This window comes from Bos taurus, chromosome 9 (assembly GCF_002263795.3).
Source record: "Bos taurus isolate L1 Dominette 01449 registration number 42190680 breed Hereford chromosome 9, ARS-UCD2.0, whole genome shotgun sequence".
In the NCBI taxonomy this organism is placed as follows: domain Eukaryota; kingdom Metazoa; phylum Chordata; class Mammalia; order Artiodactyla; family Bovidae; genus Bos; species Bos taurus.
Window position 1 is genome coordinate 70479216 of NC_037336.1, and position 25924 is coordinate 70505139.

The window sequence follows — 25924 nt, forward strand, 5'->3', positions numbered from 1 at the left end:
TTATTTTTTTTTTCAATTTTTGACACATTCCAACCTATTTAAGTATCAGTCTTGGAGAATGACTCTTCAGTATTACATCTGCACTTGAAAAAAAAGCAGAAACACACTAGTCATAGTAATTAAAAAGTCAAAAGTGAGTTTTAAAGACAACTGTCCTTTGACATGCAAGAAATTTATTTTGATTACTATATTTTAAACAAGTTTATCACAGAACCTTAGCAATAATTTTTAGATATTTTCAGGCTTTAGACAGATTTATTATATTTTGTATACCAAGTAATCTGATGTTCACTAATACTACTAAATAGCAGTGTACTTTTTACTTGTTATTTTTTCACCTTATTTCAATACCTAGTACAGTTCCTTGCTCTTTGTAAGCACCTAAGGCTATTTTTGGGACTTCCTTGGTGGCTTAGACGGTAAAACGTCTGCCTACAATGCAGGAAACCCGGGTTCAATCCTTGGGTTGGGAAGATCTCCTGGAGAAGGAAATGGCAACCCACTCCAGTATTCTTGCCTGGAGAATCCCATGGATGGAGGAGGCGGATAGGCTACAGTCCATGGGGTCGCAAAGAGCTGGACACGACTGAGCGACTTCACTTTCAGTTTTCACTTTCAAGGCTATTTTTAAGCAAATAATGACTTTATTTTCATCCATCAAATAATTGTGTACTGCTTTCTTGCATTAAAAATCTGCCTCCTTTTGAAACAGACATAGAGAATAAACTTATTGACATTGGGAGAGGGGATGAGAGGGTAAGATGTATGGAAAGAGTAACATGGAAATTTACGTTACCATATGCAAAATAGATAGCCAATGGGAAATTGCTGTATGGCTCAGGAAACTTAAACAGGGGTTCTGTTTCAATCTAGAGGGATGGGATGGGGCTGGAGAAGGGAGGGAGGTTCAAAAGGGTACACCTATGGCTGATTCATGTTGAGGTTTGACAAAAAACAAAATTCTGTAAAGCTATTATCCTTCAATAAAAAAATAAATTAAAAAAATCTGTCTCCTTTTAAATTTGGTTTTCTAAAGTAGAAGATTGTTAGTAATCAATATTCAGGAAAAATCCAGATTTGGCTATGGATAGTGTTTGTCTAATCCCCAAAGTTTATATTTAATGAGAAAAATGCTATAACACATAAACTTCCATAATACAGAGTGGAAATGGACATTCATGGGGTGATATCTCAGAGATATATTATCTGGATTATGAATGTCTAGTAGTTTTTAGAAACATGTGCCTTCTTTTATCTGTAAAATCTACACATACTACAGAGTCCAGAGTGAGATTTTAAAGCCAGGTTCTCTGGTTTGAAACCCATCCCTACCATTTTCTAGCTTCAATCTTGGTTAAGTCATTACCCTTTTGTATATCTTAGTTGCTTACCTATAAAATGAAAATGATAATAGGTGTTCTCATTGAGGTCTTGTGTAAAAATTAAGATGATTTAAACAAATCTGTAGGTGTTGGAGATCAAAGAGCCAGTACACAAACTACTATCGCATTGGAATTGTTGTTTCAATTTTATAAATTTTATCCGTGGAAAGAATTTATTAGGATGTTTTATTTGAGATAGTTTCAGAACATGCCTTTGTAAGATTGATTAGCTAAAGTCATACAATCAAGCATTTTAACCAAAAAGACTTCTTGGCTATTGTACACAGTGATGGGAAATAACATAATGTCTTATAATAAATTTCAAAAAACCAATAGCATTTCTCAGAAATAAAAAAGTGTAGACTATATTCCCAGGTATTACATAGCAACTGATATTTATATTTTATTCTGTCCACAGACACAACAGTTTCAAGGTATGTACTCAATTATATCTAATGGCAGAGGGTGATCTTTCATCAGGTTCTAAGGGCGATTCAAAGCTAAGCAGAATAGACAATTTTAAAGAGAAGAATAGATAAGGTTTCTGCTATGACTCATCTTTGTTAATTTATGAGGCAGGTAAAATCTACTTTGGAGTCTCCCATTTGCCCTGTCTTTACGTCCTACCGTCTCCTAGGGACTCCGTCTCCTTCCTATGAGCTGCTAAACAGTAACTACTGCCTGAATGAAAGCATGAACAATGAAACGTACCATTCTCACACAGCTTCCCCTGTGAGGTGGCAGTGGTTGAAGGCACAAGAGAAATTTTAGGGGGCATCCAGAGACAACAAGTACTTTGTAAAAAGGATAAAGGGCTAAGAGTGACATTTCAAGAAGGGAAGATTTATTCAGTTGGGAAAACTTCCTGGTGTCTCTCAATTAGTCCAAATTAAAGGTCCTCTTATTGAGAAGAGTTCCTTCTCCATTTCCATGCAAAATCAATGTTGAGCAAGTCTTATAAGGAACCTGCTGTCCAGCTTTTTTTTCTATCCACATACTAGCCTGAGTCTGCTGGCTAAATATTGTTGCCCACCTGGCCCAAGTATTAAATAGTTTTTCCAGTAGTCATGTACAGATGTGAGAGTTGTACCATAAAGAGAGCCGAGCATCAAAAAATTGATGCTTTTTAAAAAAAAATTAATTTATCTTTTATTGAAGGATAATTGCTTTACAGAATTTTGCTGTTTTCTGTGAAACCTCAACATGAACTGTGATGTTGGAGAAGACTCTTGAGAGTCACTTGAATTGCAAGAAATCAATCCTAAGAGTCCTAAAAGAAATCCTAAAATAAATCAGTCCTGAATGTTCATTGGAAGGACTGGTGCTGAAGCTGAAGCACCAAAACTTTGGCCACCTGATGTGAAGAACTGACTTGTTGGAAAAGACCCTGATGCTGGGAAAGATTGAAGGCAGGAGGAGAAGGGGACAACAGAGGATGAGATGGTTGAATGGCATCACTGACTCAATGGACATGAGTCTGAGTGAACTCTGGGAGTTGATGATGGACAGGGAGGCCCAGTGTGCTGCAGTCCATGCGGTTGTAAGTGCTGCAGTCCATGGGGTTGCAAAGAGTCAATCAGGACTGAGTGACTGAACTGAAGTGAACTGAAATGGGAAAGGGGAACTGATGCTAACATTTCAAGGGATGGTTGTCAGGTACTTAAGAAAGACAGTTGTGAGAGGTAAAATAGGCAAGAGGCTATTAAAATGATTTGTGTCTCAAAGGAGCAGAGGAAGAACTTACTTCTTATAGCAGAGATAGATCAGATCAGATCAGTTGCTGAGTCGTGTCCAACTCTGTGACCCCATGAATCACAGCACGCCAGGCCTCCCTGTCCATCACCAACTCCCGGAGTTCACTCAGACTAACGTCCATCCAGTCAGTGATGCCATCCAGCCATCTCATCCTCCATCGTCCCCTTCTCCTCCTGCCCCCAATCCCTCCCATCATCAGAGTCTTTTCCAATGAGTCAACTCTTCGCATGAGGTGGCCAAAGTACTGGAGTTTCAGCTTTAGCATCATTCCTTCCAAAGAAATCCCAGGGCTGATCTCCTTCAGAATGGACTGGTTGGATCTCCTTGCAGTCCAAGGGACTCTCAAGAGTCTTCTCCAACACCACAATTCAAAAGCATCAATTCTTCGGCGCTCAGCCTTCTTCAAAGTCCAACTCTCACATCCATACATGACCACTGGAAAAACCATAGCCTTGACTAGCTGGACCTTTGTTGGCAAAGTAGTGTCTCTGCTTTTGAATATTGTACCTAGGTTGCTCATAACTTTCCTTCCAAGGAATAAGCGTCTTTTAATTTCATGGCTGCAATCATCATCTGCAGTGATTTTGGAGCCAAAAAAATAAAGTCTGACACTGTTTCCACTGTTTCCCCATCTATTTCCCATTAAATGATGGGACTGGATGCCATTATCTTTGTTTTCTGAATATTGAGCTTTAAGCCAACTTTTTTCACTCTCCACTTTCACTTTCATCAAGAGGCTTTTGAGTTCCTCTTCACTTTCTGCCATAAGGGTGGTGTCATCTGCATATTTGATTTTATTGATATTTCTCCCGGCAATCTTGATTCCAGCTTGTGCTTACTCCAGCCCAGAGTTTCTCATGATGTACTCTGCATATAAGTTAAATAAACAGGGTGACAATATACAGCCTTGACGTACTCCTTTTCCTATTTGGAACCAGTCTGTTGTGCCATGTCCAGTTCTAACTGTTGCTTCCTGACCTGCACACAAATTTCTCAAGAGGCAGATCAGGTGGTCTGGTATTCCATCTCTTTCAGAATTTTCCACCGTTTATTGTGATCCAAACAGTCAAAGGCTTTGGCATAGTCAATAAAGCAGAAATAGATATTTTCCTGGAACTCTCTTGCTTTTTTGATGATCCAGCAGATGTTGGCAATTTGATCTCTGGTTCCTCTGCCTTTTCTAAAACCAGCTTGAACATCAGGAAGTTCATGGTTCACATATTGCTGAAGCCTGGCTTGGAGAATTTGAAGCATTACTTTACTAGCATGTGAGATGAGTGCAATTGTGCAATAGTTTGAGCATTCTTTGACATTGCCTTTCTTTAGGATTGGAATGAAAACTGACCTTTTCCAGTTCTGTGGCCACTGCTGAGTTTTCCAAATTTGCTGGCATATTGAGTGCAGCACTTTCACAGCATCGTCTTTCAGGATTTGGAATAGCTCAACTGGAATTCTATCAGCTCCACTAGCTTTGTTCGTAGTGATGCTTTGTAAGGCCCACTTGACTTCACATTCCAGGATGTCTGGCTCTAGGTCAGTGATCACACCATCGTGATTCTCTGGGTGGTGAAGCTCTTTTTTGTACAGTTCTTCTGTGTATTCTTGCCATCTCTTCTTAATATCTTCTGCTTCTCTTAGGTCCATACCATTTCTGTTCTTTATCAAGCCCATCTTTGCATGAAATGTTCCTTTGGTGTCTCTGATTTTCTTGAGGAGATCTCTAGTCTTTCCCATTCTGTTGTTTTCCTCTATTTCTTTGCATTGATTGCTGAAGAAGGCTTTCTTATCTCTTGCTATTCTTTGGAACTCTGCATTCAGATGCTTATATCTTTCCTTTTCTCCTTTGCTTTTTGCTTCTCTTCTTTTCACGGCATTTGTAAGGCTCCCCAGACAGCCATTTTGCTTTTTTGCATTTCTTTTCCATGGGGATGGTCTTGATCCCTGTCTCCTGTACAATGTCACGAACCTCATTCCATAGTTCATCAGGCACTCGATCTATCAGATCTATTCCCTTAAATCTATTTCTCACTTCCACTGTATAATCATAAGGGATTTGATTTAGGTCATACTTGAATGGTCTAGTGGTTTTCCCTACTTTCTTCAATTTAAGTCTGAATTTGGCAATAAGGAGTTCATGGTCTGAGCCACAGTCAGCTCCTGGTCTTGTTTTTGCTGACTGTATAGAGCTTCTCCATCTTTGGCTGCAAAGAATATAATCAATCTGATTTCGGTGTTGACCATCTGGTGATGTCCATGTGTAGAGTCTTCTCTTGTGTTGTTGGAAGAGGGTGTTTGTTATGACCAGTGCATTTTCTTGGCAAAACTCTATTAGTCTTTGCCCTGCTTCATTCCGTATTCCAAGGCCAAATTTGCCTGTTACTCCAGGTGTTTCTTGACTTCCTAATTTTGCATTCCAGTCCCCTATAATGTAAAGGACATCTTTTTTGGGTGTTAGTTCTAAAAGGTCTTGTAGGTGTTCATAGAACCATTCAACTTCAGCTGAGGTAAGTTGAGTTCAATTCTGTGGCTTGTTTGTGTCCGACATTTTGTCAGACACATTGTGTCTGACCTCTTGGACTGCAGCAGGCCAGGCCTCCCTGTCCATCACCAACTCCCAGAGTTCACTCAAACTCATGTCCATTGAGTCGGTGATGCCGTCCAGCCATCTCATCCCCTGTCATCCCCTTCTCCTCCTGCCCCCAATCCCTCCCAGCATCAGAGTCATTTCCAGTGAGTCAGTTCTTTGCATCAGGTGGCCAAAGTATTGGAGTTTAAACCTCAGCATCAGTCCTTCCAATGAAGATTCAGGACTGATTTCCTTTAGGATGGACTGGTTGGATCTCCTTGCAGTCCAAGAGACTCTCAAGAGTCTTTTCCAACATCACAGTTCAAAAGCATCAATTCTTTGGCATTCAACTTTCTTTATAGTCCAACTCTCACATCAATACATGACTACTGGAAAAACCATAGCTTTGACTAGACAAAGCTTTGTTGGAAAAGTAATGTCTCTGCTTTTTAATATGCTGTCTAGGTTGGTCATAATTTCTTCCAAGGAGCAAGCATCTTTTAATTTCATGGTTGCAGGCACCATCTGCAGTCATTTTGGAGCCCCTCAAAACAAAGTCTGCCACTTTTCCCACTATTTCCCCATCTGTTTGCCATGAAGTGATGGGACCAGATTCCATGATCTTAGTTTTCTGAATGTTGAGCTTTAAGCCAACTTTTTCACTCTCCTCTTTCACTTTTATCAAGAGGCTCTTTGTTCTTCATTTTCTGGCATAAGAGTAGTGTCATCTGCACATCTGAGGTTATTGATATTTCTCCCAGCAATCTTGATTCTAGCTTGTGCTTCAGCCAGCCCAGCATTTCTCATGATGTACTCTGCATATGTTGGCAATTTGATCTCTGGTTCCTCTGCAAGGGAGTACCAGAAAAACATCTATTTCTGCTTTATTGACTATGCCAAAGCCTTTGACTTTGTGGATCACAATAAAGTGTGGAAAATTCTTCAAGAGATGGGAATTCAAGACCACCTGACCTGCCTCTTGAGAAACCTATATGCAGGTCAGGAAGCACCAGTTAGAGCTGGACATGGAACAACAGACTAGTTCCAAATAGGAAAAGGAGTAAGTCAAGGCTGTATATTGTCACCCTGCTTATTTAACTTCTATGCAGAGTACATCATGAGAAACGCTGGGCTGGATGAAGCACAAGCTGGAATCAAGATTGCCAGGAGAAATATCAATAACCTCAGATATGCAGATGACACCACCTTTATGGCAGAAAGTGAAGAGGAACTAAAAAGCCTCTTGATGAAGGTGAAAGAGGAGAGTGGAAAGTTGGCTTAAAACTCAACATTTAGAAAACTAAGATCATGGCATCTGGTCCCATCACTTCATGGGAAATAGATGGGGAAACAGTGGGACCAGGTTCAGACTTTATTTTTTTGGCTCCAAAATCACTGCAGATGGTGACTGCAGCCATGAAATTAAAAGACGCTTACTCCTTGGAAGAAAAGTTGTGACCAACCTAGATAGTATATTCAAAAGCAGAGACATTACTTTGCCAAGAAAGGTCCATCTAGTCAAGGCTATGGTTTTTCCAGTGGTCATGTATGGATGTGAGATTTGGACTGTGAAGAAAGCTGAGCGCCGAATAATTGATGCTTTTGAACTGTGGTGTTGGAGAAGACTCTTGAGAGTCCCTTGGACTGCAAGGAGATCCAACCAGTCAATTCTAAAGGAGATCAGCCCTGGGTGTTCTTTGGAAGGAATGATGCTAAAGCTGAAACTCCAGTACTTTGGCCACCTCATGCGAAGAGTTGACTCATTGGAAAAGACTCTGATGCTGGGAGGGATTGGGGGCAGGAGGAGAAGGGGACGACAGAGGATGAGATAGCTGGATGACATCACCGACTTGATGGATGTGAGTTTGAGTGAACTCCGGGAGTTGATGATGGACAGGGAGGCCTGGCGTGCTGCGATTCATAAGGTCACAAAGAGTCGGACACGACTGAGTGACTGAACTGAACTGAACTCTGCATATAAGTTAAATAAGCAGGGTGACAATATACAGCCTTGATGTACTCCTTTCCCAATTTGGACCCAATCTGCTGTTCCATGTCCAGTTCTAACTGTTGCTTCTTGACCTGCATACAGATTTTTCATGAGGCAGATCAGGTGAATTGGTATTCCCATCTCTTGAAGAATTTTCCACAATTTGTTTTGATCCACATAGTCAAAGGCTTTGGTGTAGTCAATAAAGAAGAAGTAGATGTTTTTCTGGAACTCTCTTGCTTTTTCAATGATTTCCAACAGATGTTGGCAATTTGATCTCTGGTTCCTCTGCCTTTTCTAAAACCAGCTTGAACATCTGGAAGTTTGGTTCACGTAATGCTGAAATTTGGCTTGGAGAATTTTGAGCATTAGTTTACTAGTGTGTGAGATGAGTGCAATTGTGTGATAGTTTGAGCATTCTTCGGCATTGCTTTTCTCTGGGACTGGAATGAAAAGTGACCTTTTCCAGTTGTGTGGCCACTGCTGAGTTTTCCAAATTTGCTGGCGTTATTGAGTGCAGCACTTGAACAGCATCATCTTTTAGGATTTGAAGTAGCTCAACTGGAATTCCACCACCGCCACTAGCTTTGTTCATAGTGATGCTTTATAAGGCCCAGTTGACTTTGGTTTCCAGGATGTCTGGCTCTAGGTGAATGATCACACCATCGTGATTATCTGGGTTGTGAGATCTTTTTTGTATGCTTACTGAGTAGCAGATATATCCTAAGCTTTATGGCAGGTGTATAACAGGCTATCACATATACTCCTATGCCCATAAAAACACCAGTATGCTGAGGAATCCCACATGATCATATCAGGCACAATTTTTTTCCTGAGCTAAAAGTATGCAGGCTAACCTACTCACTGAAGAACCTCAGTTTTATGTTCTTTTACCCAATCCCAACTTAATCCATCATCATCCCCTCAAATGTACTTTTTGTACTACATACTGTATCTTTCTTTTTGGCAAGCTAAACACCTGGGAATCATCCTTGATTCCTGCTTCCATTATGCACCCCAAATCTTTACATCCTCTCAGTCTTTAAATTCTGTATGTTATATTGTCAGATAATAGGGGGGCAAGGTTACTGAATAAGAGTGGGTGAAAACAAGTTAGGTTTGAGAATTGAGAGTGAAGAAAAGGTTGCACTACCCAGAAGAATTCGGTTGACCATTAACTGAGTAATTGTTTTCATGAATATCTTTAATATCTGTTTCATTTTCATATCAAGCTATTTTCACTATTTTTATCCTCAATGGCAGATTATGCTTTAATTTTTAAGTATTAAACATAATGTGAAGGAAAAAATTCTTCATCACTTATTTGTTTTGTAGGGTTGCTTCCTATTTGCTTTAAAGGATCAAAGGTAACTTTTCTCCTCAGACTTCAAATACTTTAATGGGGTGGCTCAGAATGGTACTCAGAATGGTACCACTCAGGTGGTAATGAATCTGCCTGCAATGCAAGAGACTGGGGTTCAATTCCTGGGTCAGGAAGATCCCCTAGAAAAGGGAATGGCTACCGACCAAGTATTCTTTTTTTTCTTTCTGTAGACAAACACATCAGTTTTCCTTTTTATTTTAGATGAGGGATACAATTACAATAAATCTCCTACACAGAAACAAGTTCTGTTCTAAGAGCATATTTGTAAGTCCAATTTGTTTAAGTCCAATGAAGTTAGCCTAGGTACTCAACTAACATAATTGGTTATATAGTACTGTAATGTAATAGGTTTATAATACTTTCCACAGAAATAATACAAAGAAGGCAAACAAACACAAGCACAAAAAATAAAGAAAACATCTTTAATCTTACAATACAGTACCTTGAAAAGTACATTAATACAGTACCACAGCCACTCCAGTATTTTTGCCTGGAGAATTCCATGGACAGCAGAGCCTGGTGGGCTACAGTCCATGGGGTCCCAAAAAGTTGGACAAGACTGAGTGATTAACACTTTACAGTCTTTAGTCAGCCTCTGTAATTCTCTGATTTCCTGTTCATACTCGAAGGGCAAAATTCTGTGTCCAGAAAGTATACTACCATCAGAACGGCCTGGCCCTCAGCTCCCAATTGTCCCATCAGATAGTTTGGCAGTTGCCTCCGCTTGACATTCTTTGCTTCATTTAGTTGCTGTTACAAAGAGATAATTTAATTTCAGAAGCGAATCAGACAGGGCCCTTCCATAGGTTGCCACTAGTCCAGCAGCACTGAACCCTGCTATCAGGTTGGCACCCCACTCCAGTACTCTTGCCTGGAAAATCCCATGGATGGAGGAGCCTGGTAGGCTGCAGTCCATGGGGTCGCTCAGAATCGGACACGACTGAATGACTTCACTTTCACTTTTCACTTTCATGCATTGGAGAAGGAAATGGCAACCCACTCCAGTATTCTTGCTTGGAGAATCCCAGGGATGGGGGAGCCTGGTGGGCTGCCGTCTCAGGGGTTGCACAGAGTCGGACACGACTGAAGCGACTTAGCAGCAGCAGCAGCAGCTGCAGTTTTGGAACTTGTAATAATTTTATCTTTGAATTGTATTTTGTATGTGAAGTTGGAAGGGACCATGGAGCATGTGCAGGGTCTTGGAACCTGGAATCACAATAGCTGTGATTGTCTCCCATTATATCCCTTTCTCCCTGGGATCATCCACCTGCTCCTCACCCCCTGGCTCTTTGGGCCCAGTCCAGTGTCTCCTTCCTTACTCTGACCTACTACCACCACCATTCCTTTTCCACCCTGTGCGAGGACTGGACGTGACGTCGGGAAGGCTGTGGTCAGGTGCGCACTCCAGCAGTCTCACTGTAGGCATGCATGGCAGGTGTTTTTCCATCTCAGGTTGGTAGGGCCACAGCACATTCCTGTAGAGACTCAGCGGGCCAAGCCCCTCACCTACCCCAATTCATGCACGGTGTGGGTCCTGATGTGGAGGCTGCAGTCCCAGGGGGTTGTCTGTCTGTCTTTGGTTGAGGCGGCAGGCCCAGGAGAAGGGTAGATGCCTGGCTCAGCTTCCTCACCCCAAACAGAGCCTGGACTATTGTTTCAGTGGTTGGTGGGAGGGGGAGCCTGGCAGTGGGGGGGCCGCTGCGTTGCAGAACAGGGTCTCCAGGCACCTATGAGGACCTGCACTTGACCTGCTAATATCTCCACGTCCAAGAGAGTGAGGCATTCCACAGCAAAAATCAAATAATCTTGGCAAGTCGAGAGAAACTGCAGAGAAGGGGAAAAAACTTGTGAATGTGAGGGCACTATTTTTCATATTTTTGAACAAAGATCTCCAGATTGTTATTTTGTCCCAGATCCTGCAAATTGTGCAGCCAGTCTTATAAATAGGGAATAGGTAACATTATTGCCAAATACAGAATGAGGCTATTTTGGAACAGTTGAATTAAAATGGATTTCTTGAATGTGAAAATCGTGTTCTGATAAAGTAAAAGGGCACAGAGAAATATGTTTTGCCGAAAAACTTTTTAATTATAATCAACAAAAGTAAGTTTCTTTTCATCAGTCACACCTTACACTACAGGGATTGCTTGTGAGGAATTTATAATGGGCAAAGTTTATTGGCTGGCTTTCTAAAGCACCGTAGGTGTTAACGTTTCAGACAACATGAAGGCTGAGGTCCATTGAGAGGTGACTTTTTAAATGTGCAATTGTTGCATGTGATTATCCTTTGCAAGGAAGAAGTTCACAGGTGTAAAGGGCCAGGTATTTAAATTAAATTTCTTCAATTATTCAGATAATGTGATTTCTGAATAACCGTAGTAGATTTGCTTAAAGTTAACTACCTATGAGATTTAGATACAGAGAAATAATTATATAAACACAGAAGGACTAAATTTCAGAATTTTAAAAATTCTTTTAATTTCTTTACATAAAAAAATGGAACATAGATGTAATATGAGGAAGTTATAAAAAGCACTATTCAAGTATGCAGTTTTATTTATTTAATTTTCAGGATTGAACCATTTTTTCCAAAGGGCAGAAAAAAAGCAAGCATCCAACTGCAGAACCATGACCAGCAATCTTTCCCAACCTGATACCGTGCAGTTCTGCTATGAGAATGTGAACAGATCTTGTATTAAATCTTCCTACTCACCTGCATCTCGGGTGATTCTGTACACAGTGTTTGGCTTTGGGTCTTTATTGGCTATCTTTGGAAACTTCTTGGTGATGATGTCAGTTCTTCACTTCAAGCAGCTGCATTCGCCAGCCAATTTCTTGATCGCCTCTCTGGCCTGCGCGGACTTTCTGGTGGGAGTGACCGTGATGCCCTTCAGCATGGTCAGGTCCGTGGAGAGCTGCTGGTACTTTGGAGCCAGATTTTGTGCCCTTCACAGTTCCTGTGATGTGGCATTTTGTTACTCTTCTCTCTTCCACTTGTGCTTCATCTCCATCGACAGGTACGTTGCTGTTACTGACCCCCTGGTCTATCCCACCAAGTTCACGGTGTCTGTGTCAGGAGTATGCATCAGCATCTCCTGGATCCTGCCCATTGTGTACAGCGGAGCTGTGTTCTACACAGGTGTCAGTGACGATGGGATGGAGGAATTAGTAAGTGCTCTCAACTGTGTAGGCGGTTGTCAAATTGTTATAAATCAAGGATGGGTTTTGATAAGCGTTCTCATATTTTTTATACCTTCCCTCATTATGGTAATTCTTTATGGTAAGATTTTTATTGTAGCTAAACAACAAGCTCTAAAAATTGAAAATACTGGCAGCAAAGCAGAATCACAGAGCTATAAATCCAGAGTGGCCAAGAGAGAGAGAAAAGCGGCTAAAACCCTGGGGGTCACAGTAGTAGCATTTATGATTTCATGGTTACCATATACAATTGATATATTAATTGATGCCTTTATGGGTTTCATAACCCCTGCCTATATTTATGAGATTTGCTGTTGGGGTGCCTATTATAACTCAGCCATGAACCCTTTGATTTATGCTTTATTTTACCCTTGGTTTAGGAAAGCCATGAAAGTCATTTTAACTGGGGGACTTTTAAATGGTAGTTCATCAAACATTAGTTTATTTTTAGAATGAATGACAGCACTAAGTTGAATCAGTTCAGTTCAGTTCAGTCACTCAGTCGTGTCCGACTCTTTGTGACCCCATAAATCGCAGCACGCCAGGCCTCCCTGTCCATCATCAACTCCTGGAGTTCACTCAGACTCACGTCCATCGAGTTGGTGATGCCATCCAGCCATCTCATCCTCTGTCGTCCCCTTCTCCTCATGCCCCCAATCCCTCCCATCATCAGAGTCTTTTCCAATGAGTCAGCTCTTCACATGAGGTGGCCAAAGTACTGGAGTTTCAGTTTTAGCATCATTCTTTCCAAAGAAATCTCAGGGCTGATCTCCTTTAGAATGGACTGATTGGATCTCCTTGCAGTCCAAGGGACTCTCAAGAATCTTCTCTAACACCACAGTTCAAAAGCATCAATTCTTCGGTGTTCAGCTTTCTTTATAGTCCAACTTTCACATCCATGTATGACTACTGGAAAAACCATAGCCTTGACTAGACGGACCTTTGTTGGCAAAGTAATGTCTCTGCCTTTTAATATGCTGTTTAGGTTGGTCATAACTTTCCTTCCAAGGAGAAAGCGTCTTTTAATTTCATGGTTGCAGTCACCATCTGCAGTGATTTTGGAGCCCCCCAAAATAAAGTCTGACACTGTTTCCACTGTTTGCCCATCTATTTCCCATGAAGTGATTAGGGCTATTTTTAAAATTATGAATTTATGATGAAATTAGATACAAAAAATGAATAAAGCCTTTCAAAATTGGGGAAATATTTATTTTTTTTCAAGTTAGCCAGAAACAAATTTTCAGGCAGGTGTTTTAATCATAAAATGTAAAGATATTTACATTGTAAAGATATTTATTGCACTAAATAATAAATGATAAAGTGTTTTACCCATGTCATCTGTCTCAGCACTCTGCACATGCTCTTACCACATGCACTTGTCTCTTTCCATATCATTGAATCCTGAATCTCATTTTTCATTGTCAAATCTGTAATAATTTTCTCATTTATGCTCAACTTTCATATAGCTTTCAATTGTTCTTTTTTCTCAGTCTTTTGCAACATTATATTATGTTACTAGGGTTGTCATGACAAAGTATCAACAGATGGAGAGGTTTAATCAACAGAAATTATTTTCTCCTAGTTTTAGAGGTTAGAATTCCAAGATCAATGTGTCAGCAGTTTGTTTCTTATGAGGACCCCTCTCCGTGGACTGCAGATGGCTGTCTTCTCTCTGTGTTCTCTCATGGTCCTTGCTACATGAGAGTCTGCGTCCTGATCTTCTTTTCTAAGAATACTAGTCATGTTGGATTAGGGCTTATCCTTAAGAACTCATTTTAACTTAATTACCTTTTTAAAGATCTTGTCTCCAAATACAGTTATACTGCTTAATACTGGGAATTAGGACTTCAACATATGAATTAGGGGTGAGAGGACCTGATTCAGCCCATATCAGACAGTCCAGACTCAATAACATTACATAAGGCTTCCTAGATGGCGCTAGTGATAAAGAACCCACCTGCAGTGTAGGAGATGGAAGACGCAGGTTCAGTTCCTTGGTTTGGAAGATCCCCTGGAGAAGGGCATGGCAACTCACTCCAGTATTCTTGGTGGAAAATCCCATGGACAGTAGCCATACCCCACAGGTGGGCTACAATTCATAGGGTGTCAAAGAGTGGGACACAACTGAAGGGACTTAACACACACACACAAGTGTCTGTATCTCTAACTCCTCTGTACCTTCCTGGAGCTTTTGGAGCAGCAGGTAAGCCTCTCCTGCTTAATGGCTGTGCAGAATCTTGGAATGTTCACTTGCCGTATTGTGGAAGCAGTAATTCTGTTTTGGAATCAGATATTACTTACAGACATTATGCAAAAGTAGAAAATTGTGGGAAAATTGTACCACAAAAAGACTGGCATAATGATCATTAGCTAATGTAAAATCTGCATGTGAAAGCAATTATCACTAACAGTGACAATTTCTGCACCAATTTTTCTCGCTGGAAGGTAAAGTGTAATTCACATCCTTATTTATTCTCAGCAGTTTTCTCACCTAAATGTAGTCTGTATTTACTTCTCTGGGATATTGTAGGGTCAAGAATTTTATGCTTTTTACAAAAATTTTTATATTAATGAGAGTACAAACAATGTGTGCTGTAAGTTTACATGTTGATCTCTGGAATATTTTACACTATTGATTCAATAAGAGTTTTTGGAATGCATTTCCGGAATATTTTGTATAATGAAACTAAGTTATAATAAAATACTGGTATATAAGCCTTTTTTTTTGGATTGTTCTGTGCTGTTATTTCAGTTAAAATGGTTGAAGTAATTTTTTCTCATTGGTTTTCACTGAGGCTTTTCATTGTTATCAAATAAATTCTGAACATTAATTATATGCAAATACCTGTGTCAAGGATGGCTAAGGATAAAAAAAATGTATTTTGTCTAGTGTTTTGTAGGTAATATGGACAATGAATTTTCAATTATATTTTTGAGGCTTAGAAGAGTACCATAGATGTTAAATACTGTAAGCAGAGGACTAGTTGTCATTACCAGATTGGCACTTGGTTTGGTCTTTCCTATAACATTGTCTTCTCACCCACATGTGGTCCCATGGCTTTAATTTGTTAAAAATTATTAATGAGGACTTAAAATATTGTTAAAGAGGCCTTATTTTTGAGTAGAAAGAACTTTTGAGGTGTCTTCAAGCATGTTTCAACTTGTATAGGCAGATTGGAGTGTGAAAGCTATTTTGGATTGTGGGATTAATTTCCTGAAGTGGAAGCCTGGGCTTGGGAAAAGAGAAAGACAATCTACAAAAAATAGATGAGTGGGTTGGTAACGATAAATACATTTTCATGCTATCACTTCCTATCCTTAATAAATTAGATTAGCTGTAGCAGATTTTTAAGAAAAGATATAATGTTCCCTATTTTTAGAGTATAGAGGACAATAGAAAAAATTAAGTGAAAGAGTTGGATCATATTATAGTTCGGAGGAGAAGAGGATGATGGAGGATGAGATGGCTGGATGGCATCACCGACTCAATGGACATGGGTTTGGGTGGACTCCGGGAGTTGGTGATGAACAGGGAGGCCTGGCGTACTGCGGTTCATGAGGTTGCAGAGTCAGACATGACTGAGCGACTGAACTGAACTGATATCTCCATTCAATAAATGTCATAGAGAATTGCACTGTTACTAAATTAAATTATAGATAATGTATATGACAAGCCAAAGGAAAAGTAAACTTTTTAAAGTTTGTTCTATGAGTAAGCAAAATATTATATTGTTACAAATGACACCAAAATCTCAATGTAATTCTAAATATGAAATTCACTTGAACATGAAGTGAGTATGTGGAATACAACAAAAGAAAATAAGAGAGACGATTCTGTCATATACTTCATGATAGTCTTTTCTCAATATGACTATCCCAAATATGCCTGTCATGGCTTTCTAATAAAAACTTACAATGCCTTGATGGTATTGACACCACATTATAACCTCCTTGGTCTTAGATGACTAAATTAGAGTTGGCAGCATGATTCCAGACAAATTCATTAGTAGGTAGGGATGAATCTATTATATTGTCTATTATATTATACCCAAGAGAGAAAGAACAAAGACACAGGCCATGTTAATACTGAGCATTTGAATGAAGTTCCTGGATCTTCCCTAAGTTCTATGCAAAGTTTTGATTGCTCATTGTTTCCATGTTAACATGGTAAAAATATATCTATCACTGAAATTCAACACATACTCAGAGGTAAAATTTTAGGAGCACAATTTTTAAGGTTCAGATAAAGACAAAATGGTCCAATGTTATCACATTTTATAAATGCTATAAGTACTAGTTAATACAATTAGACAAGCCATAAAAATAGACATGGAAATTCAAAAATTAAAAATTAGTGTATCATCATTTACAGACGATATGACTAAAAAAAATTTAAGTCTGCCTTGATATTACTGAGAAACAAGTTCTGGACACCAAATGCCTTTGCTTGCCATACAAATAGAGATTATAGACATATATTTCCCACAATTGTTTAATTTACTTGAGGTGGAAAAGCACTCCGTGACTTTGAATTATACCATATATGTCCCCTAAGAAAACTTTCCTGTTATGTTTTTTAAAAATCCTACACAAGGGCTTCACTGGCAGTCCAGTGGTTAAGGTTCTGAGTTTCCACTGCAGGGAACATGGGTCTGATCCCTGATAGGGGGAAATCTTCCATGGGGAGAGGCACAGCCAAAAAAAAAAAAAAATTCTATAAGAAAGATGTCTGCTTCCAGCTCACATCATATAAAATGACTGAAAACTTTGAATTCTGGAGGTAGTATCAGACACACCATTCAAAGCTGAAGGCAACATAAAATAAAAATATTTTTAGTTGGAAAAAAGTGAGTATTCATTGCCAGCACACCATCACACACAAAGAAACTAAAGCAAGTTCTCCATGGAGAAGAAAACCAATTCCAGAGGAAACACTGAAAGGTAGGAAATAATGAAGAATATCACAAAGTATAAAGAAGAGAAAACTTAATACATGCTAAACTAAAATAAATGTCTTTTGGGATTTAATTAAATCTTTTGGGATTTAATTAAATTTAAATTAAATTATTTAAATAAAATAAATGACAACATTTATCAAAAGACTTGGGGGAGATAATAAGTTTAAATATTTAGCTGTGACTCCTGGAAATTTTTTGCACTGCTTGGAATTCATAAAATTATGAATTTATGGAAGAATTTAATTAATCAACAGTACATATTGAAATTCTTAGGTACCTACCAACAGAATGATAAAAGTGATATTTATAATTTCATAGCAGGGAATGATTGAATAATAACAAAATTTAATTAAAATAAGTCAAGAAGGCTTAAAGAACAAAGAAAAAATTTGATTATTAGAAAAAACAATAATACAATCCATTTAAACCCAAACACATCAATAATCATATTAAATATATACACAGTAATCATTCAAATTTACAATAAATTTATTGGATTGGATTTTTAAAATTCAGCTTTAAATTCCTTTCTTTACCCTTGGTTTAGGGGAGAAATAAAACTTAATATAACTGGTCAAGATTAAAAAGTTTATCAATATAAATTTGTTTTCTGGATAAGAAATTAAAATGAGGAAATTTAGTTTAAAAAATTTCCATTTTTAATGGCATAGAATATAGTGTAGGATATAATTTCAAATTTGAGAAAAGTTGTTCCTCAAATTTAATGAAACAAACATTGTTTAAAGTGAGTTTCCTCAACCATCTCCTAGAAATGTGTTTCCAAAAGCACGTTGGTCATCTTTCCTTACTGCTAAGATTTTTTACTTTTCCATTTCCCAGTCTTCTGGTGAATACATTTTTTTTTGTATTTTCACCCTTCATGCTCACCTCCCTATTATTTTCAATGCTCATTTTCTTCTTCCTATTTTTCTCTTAACATCATGTTTCAAAATTTAAAATTTCCATATAATAAAAAATCAAGTTGTGAATAAGAGAAACTTGAAATACCTCTTTAGAACATCTATTCTATTTTGATTGCTTTGGTTGAAATGAGGAATAAGTAGGATTATTTTCCTAACACTTCAGACTTGCAAGGCCAGAGTCTGTTGGGACAGGAGGAAATGGTGTTCAGCAGATTTGAGGTAGTTCTGGACAATAGCAAAACTTCCTTGCATCCAGGAGTAAGAGTAGGAAGGATAATTGGAGACCAGAAATTAGTAAGAAAATAGTGAAGGTCTATTGGGAAGGGTAACCCATTTCTCTGAATATGGTCTGAGTTGAGAGTGATAATAAATGATAAGCTCATGTAATTGGTTATAGAAGCCCTATATGGAGATCCACATCCTAAACCCTAGAACCCGTCAATGCTAATCTTATTTGAAAAATAAAGCTCTTGAAGATGTGATTAAGAACCTTTAGATGGAAAAGTTATCCTGGATTATTTGAGTGAGTACATCACATGTATCACCCTGCATGTTCATCTAAGGAAGAGGCACTAGGAGATTACCCACAGAGAGAAAAAGTTGATGTGATAACAGGAGCAGAGATTAGAGTGATGAGGCCACAAGCCAAAGAAGGCTGGAAGTCAGCAGAAACTAAAGGAGGCTGGGGATGGATTCTTTCCTAGATCCTCCAGAAGAAGCTTGGTCCTGGTAACACCTTGATTTAGGATTCTATAATTTTGGCCTCTAGAACTATCAGGGAATACCTTTCTGTTGTTTCAAGCTACCAGGTTTGTGGTGATTTCTTGAAGCAGTGACAGAAAACTGATAAGAGTCAAGTATGTTTGAAGGGAGAAGATCCAAGCGTAGGGGGAGCTCATTCTCCATTTTCTGGACAGAAGTCAATAAGAATGGAGACCATGGGGCGGAAATGGTCACCTAGGCTGTCTACAGATGTAGCCTGACAGATCATTTCACCACTCTGCCACAGCACAGGGACAGTAAAAGATTCCTGAGCTGCTGAGAGTAGCACGCAGTCATGACAGGTCCTAGAAATCCCCAAGTGTCCCATGGCCCCATGTGTACAAGCATAACTGAAGAATCCATTTCTCTGAGAAGTGAAAGTTTTCCCAACACCACTTACTGAAGAGACTGTCCTTTCCCCATTTGTGCCATAGATCGCCTGTTCTGTCACAGATGAGCTGACCATAAGTGTGAGTTTATCTTGGGGCTCTCTAGTCAGAGGCCATCGATCTGTGTATCTGTTTTTGTGTCACTTTAGCTTCGTAGTATCATTTGAAGTCAAGGAACATGATACTTCCAGCATTGTTCTTTTTCTCATCACTTTAAATCTTTCTTTTTTTTCAATTTTATTTTATTTTTAAACTTTACAAATTGTATTAGTTTTGCCAAATATCAAAATGAACTTTATATCTTTCATATGTGTTAATTTTAGCTTGAAGCACATTATTCTTGCTATTTTCTGTCTGTCTCTCATATTATGTGAAGACACCCTTAAAGGGCAGGAGATGTTTCTTGTGTACTCTCATATCTTTATTTGTGACCCAAATAAATTCTAAATAAACAAACATATATAAATGTTGCCTACATGAATGAATGGAATGCAGGTGAATTCATAGATGTCTTGCAAGGACTTATACCCTATAAATCTTCTCCCACTGAAGCATCTTTGCTTTTTGACTCATATTAAAGAGAATTCTCTCAAATTCCACTGCTGGGTATATCATATGCGATAGATCCTTTTAGTACAGACCTCTTCAGATACAAAAGATCTCTTGTATTTTTAGTTGGCTAAGAATTTTTTCTTTTATCAGTGAATAAAAGTTAAAATTTATCAAATGCATTTTTGCATTTCATTGGATGGTCGTAGAATTCTAATCTGTTAAAATGGTGAATTATAGAATTGTTAAAGCAAACTTCCATTCTTTGCACACACTCTAATCAAGATATATCATCTTTTAATATGTATTTGACTTCAGTTTGTTTAGTTTGCATCTTTGTTTTTGCGTGAGAGTGTTCTTTTGTTTTTCTTGAGTTTTTCTTGTATCCATGCATGAAACAATACATTTTAACCAGAGATTATTAAGTGTAAGTTTCTTCTTCACACCTTGCAGTATAAGGACTCCACTGTGGATAATTTTGGACATGGGATTTGGCTGTGGTTCCTGGGGGGTTTTGTCATTAACTTTTTAGTCAGTCTGAAGAGGGCGGTTGGGTAGTAAAAGGTAACCAATGAGTAACAAATCATACACATTTACTACCTTTGGCAAAGAGGAATATTCCTCATATATAGATCAGGTAATAAACGATTGTTGATAAATTGTAAAGCAAGAAATCTTTTGTGGCAAAGAATATTTGAAATATTTATTTTCTGTTAAATTCTTATTTGATTTAGAATATTGTTTTAAACTACATTCTAAATTATAAGAAAATAATAGCTAAGATTTATGGACATTTGAATGGAATATATTGTTATACATTCACAGATTGATATGGATATATGACAGGTGATGGGGATAATGTTTGGTAACTATAACAAAGGTAATCAGTGCAATGAGATCTTTTTTTCTCCCACCAGGAAATAGAAAACTGCTCTATTTTGTGTGACTGAAAAGGGACAGAACTTTTCCAAATGTTTACAAGCTTCTGACAGCAGCATCATGAACAGCAGCTCACCCAGCGTTGCAGCTGTGCAGCTCTGCTACAAGCACCTGAACGGATCCTGTGTGAAAACACCCTACTCACTAGGTCCCCGCCTGATCCTGTACACAGTGTTCATCTTTGGAGCTGTGCTGGCTGTATTTGGAAACCTCTTGGTAATGATTTCCATTCTCCACTTCAAGCAGCTGCATTCTCCTACCAATTTTTTGATCGCTTCCCTGGCTTGTGCGGACTTCATGGTGGGAGTGACTGTGATGCCCTTCAGCATAGTGAGGTCCGTGGAGAGCTGCTGGTATTTTGGGGAGAGTTACTGTCAATTTCATTCCTGTTTTGATGTGTCATTCTGTCTAGCTTCCATCTACCACTTGTGCTTTATCTCTCTGGACAGGTACATTGCCGTCACTGACCCCCTGGTCTATCCAACCAGGTTCACTGTGTCTTTTTCTGGCATGTGTATTGCCTCCTCTTGGCTCTTTTCGATTATTTATTCTTTTTCCCTTCTTGGCACAGGAGCAAATGCAGTTGGACTGGAGGATCTAGTAAGTGCTCTCACCTGTGTGGGAGGCTGTCAAATTGCAATGAATCAAAGTTGGGTATTGGTGAATTTTCTATTATTTTTCATCCCCACCCTTGTGATGATAATTCTTTACTCCAAGATTTTCCTCATTGCTGAACAACAGGCTAGAAAAATTGAGAGTCTGAACATTAAGACTGGGAGATGCTCAGAAAGCTACCAAGACAGAGTGGCCAAGAGGGAGAGAAAGGCAGCAAGAACACTGGGCATCACAGTGCTAGCATTTCTGGTCTCCTGGCTGCCTTACTTCCTGGATGCCATCACTGATGCCTTCCTAGGCTTCATCACTCCCACATATGTTTATGAAATACTGGTTTGGATTGCTTATTATAACTCAGCTATGAACCCCTTGATTTATGCTTTCTTTTATCCTTGGTTTCGAAAAGCCATCAAACTCATTGTCACTGGCAAAGTCTTGAGAGCGAATTCCTCGACAGTAAATTTATTTTCTGAGTAAGTTCACTTTTAAGATGGAGGAATTGAAAATAGATTCACAGTGAACACACCATTGGGTAGAAAATTTAATTACATATGTGCAAGATCTTCTAATGCAAAATGCTTCTGATATGACCTAAACACTTAAATTCAGTTTCATCATTCTTTAATCATTATAACATAAAAACCTGGTTGTTATGGAAACCGCATGACCTTGGAGCCAGAAACCTTTAACACCGATCTGGGGGTGCTACTTCTCTCTGAACTTCACTGTGTTTCTCTAGTTAATAATCTCCCCTTTGTAGCATCCTTAAAAAAATTTAGAAGAATGCATGACAAGGATCTAGTATATTTTTGTTATTCTAAATCCTCCCTTTTATTACTTTATGATAGTTCAATCCCTGGTTAAGAGTTTTCTTTATTCCTTTGTAATATTTTTCTATTAAAATGCAAAGGAGCTGGAAGATCCAGAGGTCCTGGTCTAGGGAGGGCAAAGTATTGAATCTGCACTGTCAGGTTTTCAGATTTCTGAGTCAGGGATATGATGATCAGAGTCAGGTAAAATCAATCCAGAGACAGAGTTCTTTACTACCCTATCAGTTGAATTATTTACTATGGGAAAGGTAATTCGTGCCATAAATAACTTTCATTTATTGAATGAGCTTCCACTTGGTGATTATCTGCTCATAACATTTCAGCTGTGTTTAGAAATTTTACCAGTTAACTTATGTTTATTGCATGCATTGGTTTCTAAGATTGTCACTCATTATTCTACTTTATCTTAAATTAACTTACTATTTCCTCACTTTTGCATTATTCCAAAAATTACTTATAAGAGTTTTCAAGGATTCAAACAAAAGCCCAAATTAAAAATGTGTCCAAAAGAATAGAAAACTGAAGTGAAGAGTGTAAAGGATGGCAGACAGAGGCCGATAAATGCATTCTGTGGGATCCACAGATTTGAAACTGAATAAGTTAAGCAACTCACGTTAGATACAACTTAGCCAGCTTTTCGGACATGCAGAATTGTTCTTGGTACTAAGATTGGAGTATGTTGTATATCTTTTTTTAAAATAAATTTTTAAAATTTTTAAATAAATTACTTAATTCTATTCTAACTTTAGCTTTGTTGTCATCAGACGTCAAGATTTAAAAATCAGTGTCACATCTTTGTAGCAGGAGTAAATACACATCAATATATTCTTGTTATTTTTCTGTAATTTCTTGCTTGCTGTAAATCAGTCTTATATTAGCACATCATTTCTATTGTTAAACAAATGCTTCAGATTGGTAAACTTTTCCTGAGATAGTGAATTATTTCTGATTATATTCTACTTGTGTGAAACTCTTGATCTGATGATTAAAGATGATAGACATGATTTAAAGGCACTCTAGACTGCTTAGTTTAGCCACAATTCTTCAGTTCTGAACTGGAATTTATCAGCTTATTTTCATTTAGTGGTTTCAATGCAGTAACTTTAATTCTGTTTCACAGCTATAGAGAAATCATATTTCCTCATTTTAAATATAAGAAAGCTAAAATTAAAGTGTTTACAAACTCTGCTGAATATCATAAAGCTTCCAGATTCAAACAAGTGCTTCTAACATCTTGTTCAATACATTTTCACTTGTCTTTTTTTAGTAGAGCTTCACATGTACTAGACAAATCATTAATTGTTCAACTTTCCTAATCTACATTTCTTCTGTTTTTATTACTATATCAGAACTTTCTTCTTTTAAAAAAATTAAGCTCCTGCTCTCATTTTTCTCTACTATGAATTACTCTGGTTGTGTGGGAACTAATCCATTGGCCTTTGTTTCAATGAACACTTATTGAGTGCTTCTGATATGCAAACCTAAGAATGCTTTGAGTTATAGGCCACTCATTCTGTGCTTGGGACTGACTTACCTGCCCTACTTAGTCTTCACAATACTATGTGAGAGAGAGAGTACTATTGCTATATTATTATTACTTCTGGGTCATAAATGAGGGACACGAGGCATAATGAGGTGAGTCTCATTTGGTGTATTTGTTAAACAATAGAGCTGATACATCCAAAGAATCAGAGAATAAGTAAAGTAACCAATAATTCTTTCTCCTCTGTTGTGGCCCAGGCACTGCAGTCAAGGTATTGAGAGCAATATGAACACAAGACTTTGTACCAATTGTTTTAAAGGAAAAAAATCAGTCATCACAGAGAACAGACTAAACACAATTCTTTGGAGATACCAATACATTGATGGGAGTAATTGATTTAGTGATGTATCATTTTAACCTACAATTCTTCATTATGTATTTTACTGTACAAAGTTTTCCCCCTGAGGGTGAAGGGAGGTTCATTTAAATAAATTACATCTTAATTTCTGCAGTAGGATTGGTCTGCACATCAAGCAAATACAGGCTCTTGTTTTTTCTATTACTGCTTATTTGGTTCCTTTGAGCCTCTTCCCCATAGCAAGTCTTTTACATTCAAAACACTTCATGCCATCTTTGTGGTGTGGGTTTTGAATTGCATTTAACTTTTTTTCATGGATATAGTATATTATTATGATAATGAAAGATTATATTTGCACCTTATATGCTCCTTGAATAGCTCATGATTTAACAATATGTTGTAAAGTTTGTCTTCGTTTTCTTCGTGAATGAGAAATTAGAACAGTAGCAATTGAATACATGTCTAAATAGCTCCTACCTTCTTAGGAACCTTTGTTCATTTGTCCCTTACACTACTTGCAGCTTTCTGATCATATGTTGGACATATTTATATTATATTTATACACATATATATTTACAGTGTCCTATCTCTCCTCCTGCACTGTGGCCCACAATGCGTCTGCAATGCGGGAGACTTGGGTTTGATCCCTTGGTTGGGAAGATCCACTGGAGGAGGGCATGGCAACCCACTCTAGTCTTTTGCCTGGGGAATCCCCATGGACAGAGGAGCCTGGTGGGCTACAGTCCATAGGGTCGCAAAGAATTGGACATGATTATCGACTAAGCACATCTCTCCCCCACAGTGCATGCCTTGGAAGAAAATGACCTATTTGTTTATATGAGTAGCTTCAAGATGAACCTTCTACTTTGCTTGGAATATAGGGGAAACTCAACACCTATTGCTGAATAAATAAATGCATGTTTTCTTTAAATATAGAAATACTTCATAGACATTGGAAAAAAATTGCACAGCATGAAAGTTGAGAGTTAAGTTTCATTTAGAGCAAAACAAGAACTGCAGCCCAGGAGATGGCATTTCAGAGAGCTTTGAAGAACTGCTCCGAGGAGGCAAGGGGAGGAACTAGATATATAGGAGTTTTGCAACAAAGGCTGGGTAGTTGGGAATATCAAAAAATTACTATTAATTAAAGAAACCAGATGTGTCAAGTTAAGAAATTTAGTGCTCTTCTATATATGGGAAGAAGTAAGAGTCTGGGCTCACTGAAACCATTCCTTTGATATGTACCTCAGCTACCTGGGGTCAGTATCCTGTATTTTCACATTCTGAGTGTTCTCAGGTCTCACTGTAGGGAGTGGTACAGTGTGATGGTTATTAGATGGTAGGTATTCTTTTCTGACTTTCATCAGGACTCAGAGGCTCATTTTGGAAGACTAGTTGCTGATGACTGTAACATTCTTGTTTACTGATATGAGAGGACATATTCTATTTCTCATAGATTATATAAGAATACACATTTTGTTCAGTCTCTCAGTTGTGTCTGACTCTTTGTGACCCCATGCACTGCAGCACACCAGGCTTCCCTCTCCTTCACCATCTCCTGGAGCTTGCTCAAACTTATGTCCATTGAGTTGGTGATGCTACCCAACCATCTCAGCCTCTGTCATCCCCTTCGATTCTGCCTTCAATCTTTCCCAGCATCAGGGTCTTTTCTAATGAATCAGCTCTACACATCAGGTGGTGAAAGTATTGGAGCTTCAGCTTCAGCATCAGTCCTTCCAACAAATAATCAGGACTGATTTCCTTTAGAATTGACTGGTTGGATCTCTTTGCAGTCCAAGGGACTCTCAAGAGTCTTCTCCAGCACCACAGTTCAAAAGCATCA

At 38.4% G+C, this 25924-nt stretch overlaps 2 protein-coding genes across 2 annotated transcripts; both read left to right on the plus strand.

The window, feature by feature from the left end:
* Window positions 1–11690: 11690 nt before the first annotated feature.
* On the plus strand, window positions 11691–12821 carry TAAR8 (trace amine associated receptor 8). Its single transcript, XM_002690234.4, has one exon. It carries the CDS (start codon window positions 11706–11708, stop codon window positions 12729–12731), a length of 1026 nt encoding a protein of 341 aa, XP_002690280.1. The 5' UTR covers window positions 11691–11705; the 3' UTR covers window positions 12732–12821.
* A 7906-nt stretch (window positions 12822–20727) lies between these two features.
* On the plus strand, window positions 20728–21887 carry LOC783380 (trace amine-associated receptor 7a). The gene has a single exon (XM_002690241.3). It carries the CDS (start codon window positions 20856–20858, stop codon window positions 21885–21887), a length of 1032 nt encoding a protein of 343 aa, XP_002690287.2. The 5' UTR covers window positions 20728–20855.
* Window positions 21888–25924: the final 4037 nt, after the last annotated feature.

What these genes read in the sequence shown, in the direction of transcription:
- TAAR8 (XM_002690234.4), top strand. Translation starts at nt 11,706, where the DNA reads ATGACCAGCAATCTTTCCCAACCTGATACCGTGCAGTTCTGCTATGAG.
- LOC783380 (XM_002690241.3), top strand. Translation starts at nt 20,856, where the DNA reads ATGAACAGCAGCTCACCCAGCGTTGCAGCTGTGCAGCTCTGCTACAAG.